This window comes from Drosophila elegans, unplaced genomic scaffold (assembly GCF_018152505.1).
Source record: "Drosophila elegans isolate 14027-0461.03 unplaced genomic scaffold, ASM1815250v1 contig_476, whole genome shotgun sequence".
NCBI classification, from domain to species: domain Eukaryota; kingdom Metazoa; phylum Arthropoda; class Insecta; order Diptera; family Drosophilidae; genus Drosophila; species Drosophila elegans.
In genome coordinates, this window is record NW_024545863.1 from 16,759,563 (window position 1) to 16,772,566 (window position 13,004).

The 13,004-nt window shown below is 42.0% G+C and overlaps 1 protein-coding gene across 7 annotated transcripts in view; it reads right to left on the minus strand.

Moving 5' to 3' along the window:
- LOC108135763 (cubilin) overlaps nt 1–13,004 on the minus strand; it is a 51,413-nt gene that overhangs the window by 29,002 nt on the left and 9,407 nt on the right. For all 7 annotated transcript variants that reach the window (XR_001773927.2, XR_001773928.2, XR_001773929.2 and 4 more), the window contains 2 exons: nt 7,487–7,549; nt 2,343–3,089 (listed from right to left, as the gene is read on the minus strand). Coding sequence is in view for 4 of the 7 variants with exons in the window: in XM_017256611.2 (XP_017112100.1) it covers nt 2,343–3,081 (739 nt within the window). In the remaining 3 variants the exon portion in view is untranslated. The remainder of the gene's footprint in view (nt 1–2,342; nt 3,090–7,486; nt 7,550–13,004) is intronic.

The following is a 13,004-nucleotide window of genomic DNA, read 5'->3' on the forward strand; positions in this document are numbered from 1 at the left end:
TCAAATTGAATTTATGATTTCGTTTTTGTGCACTTCTTTTTTTTCCCCAGTTCTTTTCTGGAGTGGCTCCTTGGAGTTGTTTGCCCCGGGATTTCATTTCGTTTCAGCTCAATGAGCCGTCGACTCTGTTTGTTCGAGTGGCCGACGAGCGCTTTAATCGCCCGTCCAAAGCCACCACTTGAGACAACTGGCAGGTGGCAGATTCCAGGTGGCAGCCATCGGCGCTTCCACAGCTGACAGGTGAGAATCTTGTTTGACTTCGGCTGCCGCTCATTATGCCCCTGCCCATTGCCATCGTTGTGTGGATAATTGCCGCCTGGCCTGGGCTCCAATTTAAATTGCCAGCAAACTTGGCGCGCGCCTAATTTTCGATTTCATTTAATTTGGCGAAAATCTCATTAGACCCAGACGAAGCCAGGACGAAAACGTCGCCCAAGATAAATGGGAGTGTGTTTTTGTGCGAACGGCAGATACTTTGACCTGTGCCCGGGGCCCTGGCGTCTTGACTTTCACTTTCCCCGCTCCGGCCATTATTGGCGGTCCGGCATGCCAAGTCAGCGATTTATTTGGGCCAAACAAAGGCCGGATAACCCAGCAAACATTCGCTGGCCCACTGATAAGCGGCGGCTGGCCTCCGCCAGTTGGGTAAATTGATAACATGATGGTTTTGGCAGCGCAGGCGCGAGCTTTTCCGAGCCAGAGAGTGGAAAAGCAGCAGAAGAGAACCCGAACTCCCGTCCATTGGATGGATGGTCTGATAAGAAAGCAGACTTCTGGTGCCTGCATCTGTGGCTTCAATTGTCTTTAATCGCTGCTCAAATGTCGATGATGATGATGGCAAGTGTCCCGCGAGGGAGAATGGGATGTGGAAATTGGGGGACGGAAGACCGGGGGACCTCTAACGAATTGTCATTGATTTCTTTTGAAATGGCGACGCTTTTGTTTGCCTTCGCTTCTGCCACATTAGGCAGCTGAGCTGAGCTGAGCAAAGCAGTGGTTCCTCCGCGTTTCTCCCTGATTACTGCAGCTCTGCTTATCGGGCAATGATCACAAATTGAATTTGCTCCGGCGGCAGCTTGTCTTAAATAATTATGAGCGCGTTTAATTAATAAGTTTGCAGCAGCAACAAAGGCCACCCAGCATCAAAAAGGGTCTGGCATTAAGTGCTGTTATTGTTTTTTCCACTGGGAAGCAATTAAGACCGCCCAGCGCATTGTCTTCTAGGCTCAACCGCGCTTGACCCCAACTCAGTCATACTTTTGCCTTTGTGCGTGTTTTGAAAAATGAGCAGCCCAAATGTAAAAAAACAAAACTGTCACACAAAGAGTTTAAAAAAGAGCGAAAAACCAAAGGACCCAAAAGGGGCAGGGGCTGGGTGGCGGATTGCTTCCTTCCTGTCGGCGACGCTCACTTTTGCCGGTCATTAAATTTTTTCCATTGCCTTTGGCAGTCAATACATATTTGACTGTGTACATAAATAATGAGCTCAGTTGTTGTTTGGCCAGATTTGCAAATGTTCTTCGACAGTTTCAATTATTTATTTACCAACCCCAGCGACTACAGTGAGCACTCTGGGGGGTTTTTTTGAGCTCTCCGAATAAACCAGATACTCGAGAGTTGGCAATTAGTGCCATGGAAAATTGTTTTGCACGAGTTGTTGCAGGTGCTATAGTTCAGCAAGGAAATGGAAAAGGAAAAACTTGCACACAAAAATTTGAGGAGAACTATTAAGTTCTGTAATATAAACTTTGTTGAAGGCATTCTAATTTAGGTATTAAGAAGTAATATTTGATATTTATTTTTTTAAATAGAAAACTTACTAAGATATTTGTCAGCAAGGAAAGAAGTAAGCTTCGGAAACCCGAAGTGTGTGTACCCTTGCAGCTATTCCAATTAAGTAGTCTTTAAAACAACAATATTCCGCTAAATTATTGGATCGTTACAATGGCAGCTACATAACAACGTTTTGGCTGTTAATAGATCGGCTATCCTAGTATTGCTGATTAGAAATATATATACTTTATAGGGTCGAAAATGTCGCTGATTTGTAAACTTCTAGCTGAAATTACGATGCTCTCTATAAGGGTAAAAAAATAGTTATGTACTATAGTTGACTTTAAGATTAAGTTTAAAAAGTAAAACAATATTATTGAAATGAGTAACTATAACAACATGATATAACCTCTTGCGTGGATTTTAAGCACTTTTTGGAATTGCAATGAAATTCCCCTTACAAGTTAAAAACAACACGATTGAGCTTTTTAACTGTTAACAGTATCTGGCTTAATCAACCCCTTCAGCTGAATTTAATTAATATTATTCGATTGAGTGTTGCCACATACCTGCATAGAATAAAGGCAGCAGATTGAAGATGATAACCAGTGGAAAAATAGAGCGTGCAAACTTTTGCATATCCATGAGCATGCTGACTGCCGGAGTCGTTGAAGTTGCAGCATTGGAGTCCCTTGTGCTTGCGCCGTGTTGAAAGAGCTTTCGTTGTTGTTTCGTAGAGTCCTGACTGACTTTGGAAGATAGGCGTGATAGGCAAGTGCTCGTGGCGAGGCGATCCTGCTCCGCAGTCCCTGTAGAAGCGGCCAAAGTAGTGGCAGAAGGAGCCAGGCATTGTTGCTGCTGCTGCTGCTGCTGGTCGACAGGAACAGCAGCATCATCGCTGGTTGCAGCACTGCCGGCCAAAGGATGTCGCATCCTGTGCTGGGTGTTACTGCTGCGGGCAGCGATCTCATCTGTGGTCCAGGACTGCCGACATTCGCTGGCTTGTACATCATCTGCTGCTGTTGCAGCTGTTGCTCGTGCTCCTGTTGCTGCTGCTCCTTTTGCTGATGATGTTGCTGCTGCCGCAAGCGTTGGCTGGCATAATGTTGCTGCTGTTGCCTCTGATTCGCTTTGTGTTTGTGTGTGGCACAGAAACGTTTCGCTTTGAAATTGCTTCCGTTTGTTAGTGCAGTTGTTCGTGTGCTGCTGTTTTTGCTGTTGTTGTTGTAAAGGTTGTCGTGTTGTTGTTGTTGTTGAAGAAATTGTTGTTGGTGTGTTATAGAAATGTCGTATCTGTGCTGAGGCCATGTTGTGCCCTGAAATGAGATTTAAAAAGGCAACAAAGGCATGAAAATAGATGTTAAAAACCAATAAGTAATAAGTAACCATTGAAAAGGGATAAACGGCAGAGGGACAACAAATGGAGTTGACCGCCATACAGATTTGATAATCCCATCGCTTTGATTATCGATTCCTCGAGCGCATTCGAAGGATTACACGCCACATGGAACCGGACAGCATCACAAAGCATTTGGGTTCTTGTCTTTTTAATCAATTTCCACTGGCACGCCCATTCGGTTAACGCCAACGGGCAATCCTTTTGCTGTTTTTTTTTACAAGCTGCCAAGTCCCCGACTCCCATTTAAAGGGTTTTTTTTTTCCACTGAGGATTCAATTCTTAATGTTTGTTTTTCAGCGCTTTCTAGAGTTTTGTGTGTTTTGTTTTCGTTGAAAGGGAACTCAAGCTGAGAAAATGAAAATTTTATCTGTAACCGTATTATCAGCATTTTATATTCGTTTTGTAATAATAAGTATGCTAAAAAAATAAATTCAAATTTAATTCGATTTGAGCACATTAAATATACACCATATATTATGGAAAATTGTAAAATTTATAGCATACCCCTTAGAGCTTTTGTGTAACATCTCCATGTAAAAAATGTAATCGCGTGAAAGCTCTCTAAAGTTTCTATCCTTAAAGCTTCTAGCTAAGTTACACACAATGCAGTAGTTACTTTTACGTATACGTAATATCCGTGTAACTGTAAACAAAAAGCTTTCGCTGTTATGGATATGTAAACAAAAAGCTTGCATAGACATACATACAAAAGCAATGACTCTCATAACAAGGAAATGATAAGAAATTGACTGAAAGTTATCCCTTCGCCATATACTTTTCCTTGTTAATATATGCTACATTAGCCGAGTTTTTCCCAAAGCGCTCATCCTCCAAATCCCCTACTAACTACGCCTCTGTGTCGCATACACATTCCTCATTTGCAAGCCATAAAAATATGTGAAATAATCATAAATAACCTACAAGTACACTAGATAAACCCTTGGCGAATGCCACGCCCATTGGGTCAGGCCAGGCATTTATCAAATTTCCGTCACTCGAAATGTTTTTGACCGCAATAACAGACGCCGAAACAAGTTTGCTTCCCATCAACCCCTCGCCGAATGCCACTCTTGCTGAGCCTGCTGTTGTTGTCGTGATTACAGACGCTGATAATAAAGTAAAAATTGCAACAATGAACGCATAGACATCATGTCTATGGCAGTCTTCGGCCAGATCCAACAGCAACGCCCACACGTAGCACGGAGCCATAAAGTGCTCGTAATCAACGTGAAACTGCGACGCACGCACACACATCTATTGCCGAGTGTGTGATGGCGAGTTGGTCCACAGAGAAAAAAGAGTTGTTAAGGATATTAGTCAGCAATTCGGTTACATTGATATAAAATGTATAAAAAGATTTAGTTTTACCGCCTAACACAACTTCTTCTTCAAAGTAATATTCCGAGATTTTATATATCTTAAAGGTATTCCAGAAACGTATAAACTAGCAACATTTCTAAAATATTACTCCCTCAAATTAAGAGTTTGACGAAAATAAGTTTTCTTATTAAATAATGTTTTTCAACTTAACTATTAAATGCAAAATTTTCGTACTGCTGGCTTTTTATAAACTTTAAAAACGGGATAGCAAACCACTTATTAAACGATTTTAAACCAAACTGATGTGTAAAGTATTTCGTAAAGCTTTCAATTTTCAAGTAGTAGATTCTTCAGAGATTTTTTTGTAATTCTTTTAAAATATTTGTTTATGCAATGATTTATAATATATGCTTCCGAATTTATCTACGCAACTACACAATATGCAACACAATTAACTATATAATTTTTTTCCCTGTGTATGTTTGCGTGCGTCTTTTTGGCAAATGTCGGCCACCGGTCCTCTGCTGGCCGCTGGTCGGTGGCTTTCCCATTTTGCCAACGAAAATTGTCTGCAATGCTGCACTAATGTCATCAGGGCGTATGCGTAACTAGGTGAATGTCGAGTGCGGAGTGTTGGAGTGCCGGAGTTTTTCGGCAGTGGGTGGGGCAGTGACTGGTTGGCTGAGTGGTGTTTTCTGTTACGTTTCAGCTGTATCCATTAATTCCGGGCAGCTGGCAGCAAAGGATGTGTGCTCATGTGTGTATCCTGCTGAATAATTAAGGAGGCTGCCATTCTGGCAGGCTGGCTGGCGAAACTTTGTCGAGCTGTCAACTGTTGCGAGTGCAGAAACATGGCTGCCGCATAATTGGAAATTATTCGCTGCACTCGGACTCTACTGTAAAATGCTAATTGCAGTCGAAAGTAATAGCTGCAGCCACAGTAACGATGCAAATAAATTGCAATTTGTGGCCGCTAATGTTTATTCAAATGCTCGCCCTGTTTTCGTTTTTGTTCGCACTCAAACAACTCACACAAACCCACCTGCGGCTGACCTGTATCTGTTTTTCTCGCAATTAGTCAGTTTGTGTGGCATCGCAGGGCAATGGGACAGACGATACTTTGACCCGTATCTGTGGCCCAGCTAATTGTGCACTTGGCCAGCGGTTTAATGAGTGCTCCTCGCTCAAAAGTCAGCGAATGCGAAAATAATTAAGCTGGCAAAAATTAAAAGCCAGCCAGAGCCAATTAGGAGCGACTAAAGCGCAGAACCCACTTCAAAGCGGGAAAAAGTGGAGAAAACGCAGCAAATAAAAGGGCGACCACAGCGCCACCGGCTTTGCGTTTTTCCGATGCCCTTACAGATAGTCTTTGAACTAACAAAAGTGTCTAAAAGATATGTATCATAAACAACAATAAACCTTTTCAATTTAGTTTTATAGTTTTAGTAAAATGGAAAAGACTACTCAATGAATCAAATATTATCATTTGTATTAAAAACTCTTTTAATGTTGAATGCTCTGTCTGTATACTTAGTAACTTGTAAATATATTTCAAAATAAAATAGGGTGGATATCAGGTTTTCAGGTTAGAACAGTTCTTTTCTTTTCGTATCGTTTGTCCTAAAAGTCTTACAAACTTGCATCAGCTGCATCAGTCCTCTAAGCGAGGCAAACACTCCAAAATAGTTATTAAACCCGTGGCAAGGGCTCTGAAAGCCCAGCAAATGGATGGCTGAAACAAATGGCGCTCGATGCAGCACAAAAAGTTGCCATCCACAGCAGCGCATCATCATCATCATCAGTGGCAACAAAAAAGCAGCAACGGCAGCAGTCCACACTTCAACGCCGCGAGTTGGTGGCATAAATTTAGCCATCTTCTCTAGCAGTGTACTCCAGATACAGATGCATTTATGTATTCCGCAATGGGGCATTTACATTTCTGATGTTCTGGTGTTCTGATGTTGTGTGGGGGCGAAACAATATGCATTCACTTGGTTGATTAACATTCTGTTTGAACTAAAGCTTTAAAGTTGCTTATGTGTGGCCAACATCCACAAAGGATGTCACGCGTTTTGTGCATTTCTCTGTGAAAATGAAATGCAGGCGTGCCTTTGACTTTAGTCGCTAGCTGCGCCAAGGAACTTCATCATCGTGATCATCATCGCATCGCATCGCATCGCATCGCAGGCAGCAGGCAGCTGTGGCCGGAATGGAAATTAGCCAGGACACAGAGCCTTGTAGTAGCATGTTGCGTACATGGCAACTGGCAACCACAGTGACAAATTGCAATTTAAATTTGGCTTTCGCGGGGGCGCAGCGAGATTTAAGTGAGCCATGTGTGTGTGTGTGTGCGTGAGTTTGTGTTTGTATGCTCATTACGAGTCACAATTATTTGTAGTTTTTAATTAGAAAACTTAGCTCGTCGCCCTGTGTTTCAGTCTCTATTCCTGTCATCCTCTTCTGCTTGTGCAACAACGTGCACTTCAGCACATCAAAATGCTTTCATGAATACGCAATGCGCTTGTTAATAGTTCTGGGCGTATGCGGCGTATACGTAATGCATGATTTATGCAGTCTGCTTGTATGTCTTGAGAGTGTGTTTGTAGCTAAGAAGGTGCATTTAAAATTAATCAGCCGGAATAATCAACTTGTTGAGCTGCTCTCTAGGACAATCATAAATCGTGTATTTGAATAATTTTGATTTAAGAAATAAGCATTCAAAGTTATAGTTCTTAGATTTTCAAAAATGTTTGGCAATCAAAAATCCATTGGTTTTTAATAAAAACAGGGGTAAAATATTTAAAAAAAAAAATTGTTTATCTCGTTTTGTATCAGAAAATCTGTTTGAGTGATCTTGGGCTTGATTATTTGGTTATTTAAAATCGGTGTCCCATTGTTTAAAGGTTTTTTTAAACTAAAAAAATGATTTCTCTGTTTCAATGATCCCTATTAAAATGATTATTATATTATTTTGTAAAAAATTGTTAAACTCACCATATCGTCTGCATTTAGAGCGTTAGGGTACAACACGTCCTAATCACGGAATCTTCTGAGTTTCTGCAATGGGAAGAGAGGTGGAGAACTTTGTACAAGGTGACAGGCAGTCGGTTGGCAGAACTTAAGCTTAACTTTAGCTCAGTTTCTTTGCATTGGCAGGATCCCACCAAACAGCTGGCAGCGCTTAAGTAAAAGTTGCGAGAAAAACATTTGCAACTGCAGCATTAATGCGACTTCGCCTGGAAGTTGAAAACTTTCCAGCAGGCGTGGGCGTGTCAAAAAGATTGTAAGGTACATATATACCAAATAAAAAAAGGAAGCGGCAAACTTTGCAGCAAATCAATTTCGGAGCAAACTAAATTAAACAACGACAAGCAAAAGCAGCTGCCAAATAGATAAAAACGCCAAACACACGTGCCAAAAGGGGGCGTAAGGGGTGGGGCGGGGCGGTGCGGGAACACGACAGGCGAAGCCGCAAACAAATTGTAAAAATGTAGGGGAGTGCCGAGAATGCCGAGAATCGCGCAAAACCATTGCCATTGGCAGCGCCTTGAGTCGAGTCCCCGAGCAATTTATCATCTCTATGTTTAAAATTTATTACATTTATTTTATGTTGTTTTGCCTCCTTTTTTTTGTTTACTTTTAACTGTTTTCCTTCGTCTCCCCTTTTTCTTTTTCTTTTTTTTTTTTTTTTTTTTTTTTTTTGCCTTTTCCGTGCGTGTCCGTGTCTCAGTTTGTGGCAGCACTTTAAGAGCCAAGTCAAGTGGATAAAGTGGCGGAGGCGGCAAAGAGTTCTGCCGCTGTCAGTTGAGTTATAGCGCTCGACTTGGCCCCACTCGGCTCTTGTAATTGAATTTATCGCTGTAGCAATATTCATCAACGTCAGGCACTATGCACTAGGCACCAGGCACCAGGCACTAGGCACTAGGAGCAGCAGGACTTTAGCCGGCATCGAAGGCCTTACAAATGCCCGGCGATCAAATTGAAGTGCCATAGATTAAGCCACGCCACGCCACGCTACGCCTGCAGTTGCGCATACGCAGCGTGTGCCGCAATGTCAGAGCGAATTGAATTACTCGGTACCAAAAACCCAATGCCAACGGTCCATAATCCATCCCCTAACCGTCGCAATCCCCGTATCTCTCATCCGCAGAGGGCAGCGGTGCCAAATTGCTTTCGATATCAATTTCCTGGCAAAAGCTTTTGTTTTCCCTGGCAGCTCCGGCCGCAGCTGCAACGAAATCCGATTAGAATTCTTGCACTGCCAGTCAGCCGCTACCGCCCCCGCCCCCGCCCCTGCACTGCCCCACCCCCTACCCCTCACTCTGCTCCTGTCTGGTGTGCGTTAAAATCAAATTGTTTACGATTGCCACTGTTGTTGCCGGGCAAACAAACGGCACAGAAGAATGAATAAAAAGCCATTGTGGAACACACTGACTTTGAGATACCTAATACAAAGAATTGGTAAATATTTGTGCACTTTGAAAATCCTCTTACAATGAACAATTTCGAGAGCATACATTCTCTAATATTTAATTTTAAAAATCTATAATTTGTAATATTTATGATTTTCATTTTTACTTCATTTCAGATTTAGATTGCATACAAAAAAACTCTTTACTCTTCAGAAAAAATAGTTTCAGTTCATTTTGTTTAATTTAGTAAAATTGATGTTGTTTGTTAGGCAATAGTAAAACAGCTGCTATGCTGATTTATATGTTATGTTTCAATAGTGATTTACTTTTAGAACCTTCCGAATTGGAAATAATGTTACGATGGTGATTAACTTAATGCCAATATTTTAAAACCTTCCATATCGCAATCGATTTTGTTTATTTAACTAACTAAAAATAAACGATTTTTTTACTCTGTTATTTATGTGTACAAATATGCCCTCTGTTCCGCCGATTGCTGGGCGGAAAAAGCCAAACCGAAATGCAAATCCTTTGCCATGCAAAAATCAATGGAACAGCGGAAGTGGCCGAGAAAAGGACCGTGGCATTTTGCCATTCGCCCTGCTCGTGAAATTATCATGATGGAGTTGACTGCACATAAAATATGCACATGCTGCAGTGGCCAGCATATCCGAACTCGATTTACCGCTAGTGCAATGCAATTACCAGCGGTCGCACTAATGAAACCAATGCCAGATCAGCAAATTGAATCAATTTTAAGCGGAAAAAATTTAACAAATCGCATTTAATTTGAGTGCAACATTTGCCGCACTTCCAATGCAGAAAGCCTGTGCAATTGGCGTGCAAACTGGCTGACATGTTCGCAAACTGCTAAACTAATTGATTGGCCGTCGCATCTGTTGTTACACTAGGAAAATTTATTTTTCTATAGCTTTATTGAAATTAATTTTTATTTAAATAGCTTTCTTGTATGCTTTCCTCAATCAAATCAAATCAGTTATACCAAATAAAAATAGTTTTAAATTACCTTTTATTATTGATAAAAATAATTTTAGGTGTTTGCCAAGAAAGCAAATGACTTATCTAACATTACGGATAGAAAAAAGTTTATGCCAGGTTTAAATAATAAAAATTTAGTTGTTAGATGCGAACATTAACAAGTTAATGTCAGACTACGATTAAAAGCAATTATATTTTGCGAGTGTACTCCGCGCTGCAGGCTGTTGAAAGGCAAATTGAAATGACCGCCATCGGTCAGTTGCAGAATGGCACCTGTTTTCCTGATTGTCAGCTTAATGGAACAAATACAAAGTTTGCAACGGAAGCCCTGGAGCGATGGCAATCAGCAAATCAAAATTCGAATCAAAAGCAGAATGCATATCGATTGCAGCTGTCGATGGCACATGCAATGCGGATTGCGATGATGAATGGAGCCGTAATGAGTGTTATTAGACGGCGTCACTCGCACTGACCGTCAATTTGTGCGGACGATTGATCAAAAAGCCGTCGATGGCACTCGATTCTTGTTTCTCGATGCCTGATCCCGCTGCCCCTCCGCGTCCTTTTCGTCCTTGGCCAGCTGACAGAGCGTGTGACAGGATATGTCCAATTGAGAGCGAAACTGAAGCCCCTCTAAGATGAGTGTGTGTGCGCGAGTGGTTGCGTCCTTGACAGTCGGCATAATCAATCCATTCGTGTGACACCATGTCCTTTGTGCCGTGCATTCGTGAAAATTGAAAAAATTCACTCTGCTGTCGGTCTGACACCGCCATCCTGGGATTGGGATCCCAGCCAGCTGGGAGCTGGAAGCGGGAAGGAGGAATAGGGGTCGACCGCATGGCTGGCAGACGTGATATATGCTTTTGGCCACCGTTGCCAGGGCGGATGCAACATAAATTATCAAAGTGCAAGTTGCAAATTGCTTGGCCTTCAGCCTGCGGCACGAAATGTGCACATAATTTCAAATTTATTACGAATTTACGTGCCATGCGATATGAAAGGGAATCCCGGAACACTACCAGGAAAAGACCAGCACCTTCCACAGTTCCAGCTAGTGTGACACACTGGCAATAAATATGCAGCCTACAACCGAATGCTTCGATATGAAACCTTAACCCATATGAACTTAATTCCAAATAAACCTTAATTCCGGAAAACTTTTAGAAGCAATAGATTCAACAAAAATGTGTATTTGTCTATATAACAAACAAATTTACATCTTTATTGTTTTAATTTACTTCATACACCAGACTTGTGCTGTATGTTACCAAGATGTAGTTCTTTTCTTTATGGAATTAAGGCCTACAGTTATCGATTTAAGACTCCGATTTTCGCTCAGTGTGCTGAACTGCATGGCAGCCACATGCTCAGGTATCCATGGCACGTTGGGGGCGTGTGTCACATGCAAAACAGGTGACACCCATACGCCCACAGCGTCGTTACCCGCTTAAGACAGGCCTTAACGCCAGCAGGACGGCCATTGCTTTTGTGCCGACTTCCGCTCGCTGCTTTGAGCGACCACGCCCAGAGCCGCCCCTCGTTTGTTACTGCTTAGCCCTCCCCCAACCCTCATTTCGATTAAATGCATCATTTCCCCGCATTTCAGATGCAGCAGCAGCAGGATCCGTAGCCACAGTCCCCTAAAAGGATCTGAAAGGAGCCACAGGAGTCGAGGCCACCGCATTGCCATCCTCATTCCTCTGGCTAACACGATGCCCAGCGGGCAACGCCACTCGTCCCCATTTCTAAGACACTCAAAAAAAACTAAAACTAAAACTTTATAAGACATGAACAAAATGAAAATAGCTTAAAATAGCTTAGGACTTACTTAAGCTGTTACTTTTTAGTGTAAAATGACAATTACTCAAGGAGCTAGTTTGAATTTCAAAAAAATTAGATTTATATTATATTTTATAATTATATTTTTATTCCATTAAAGGTGATTCATTTCTATGAATCTGTTCCAAGCTATTACCAATAAGTTGTTTGAACTACAGAGATATGCTTTAATTTGTGTATAATTATTGCTTTTACAAGGTTTTATTAATTTTTAAGTTAAAAACAGTAGCTTTAAAAATACAAAACAAAAGGATAAACAAAAACCATAAAATTTAGAATGAATTCTTTTAATCCTGATGCTAACTGGCTTAATTTTTCGCCTCAGTGTACCCACGAAAGAATGTTGTGCATTTGTGTTTGCCTTTTATGCCCCTGCTCGGCGTTGTCCTGGCTCCTGCTGTGTCCTGCGCGCTATGCTAACAATCTTGTACTTTGGAGCCCGCTTGAGTTTAACTATTGACGTTGTTGCTGCTGCCGTCGCTGCTGTCATTGCCATTTTGCCGTTGTGCCCGGTAATGTTACACGGCTTTTTATACTCCTCGGAGGCAACGGCGACGACGACGACGACGACGACAACAACAATAAAGCAGGTGAAGGATTAACATAAAAGTTGTAAAACTGATTTAGCCAGGGCGCACACATACTTTACGTATATAGCCGGATTGTGGATCCGGTCCGGCGATATTAAAAATCAAATCAAATTGCAGCTTAACAATTTAAGGCGATAAGAGATGACGACACAAAATAAATGCAACTTTCGTCTTGAAACGTTGAAGTATTAGACCAACTTGAAGCTGTCCTGATTGAGTGCAAACTGGTGAACTATTGACAGGACTAGGTGATGATCATTAAGAGCTGTTCCAACACTCCAACCGGAGGTGGCTATAAATCAATCTCGTTTTGGCACTTCGATCGATGCACTCGGCAATCGCCGTCAAATTACCATTTTTGGGCCAAGCAAACATGGCATCTTTCTTTTGTGCCAAGAATCTATTTGCTGCCAATTCAATAAGTTTTGGGCCCAGGCAGCAGGGCCTCCGGCTATTTGGCAAGCCTGAGCTGCATTTCATATCAGTTGATTACTGCTGCAGGGAGGACGGCAAAGGATGTCGGCACAATGAGGCCGCTGCCAAGGAGGAACTTTAATAATGGTCGGGACAGACGGACAGACGGACAGACGGACGAACGGACGGACGGACTGCAAATGAAATGCGAGACGCCAAATTAGTGCCAAGCAATTAAATGGCAGCCAAATTGAAAGC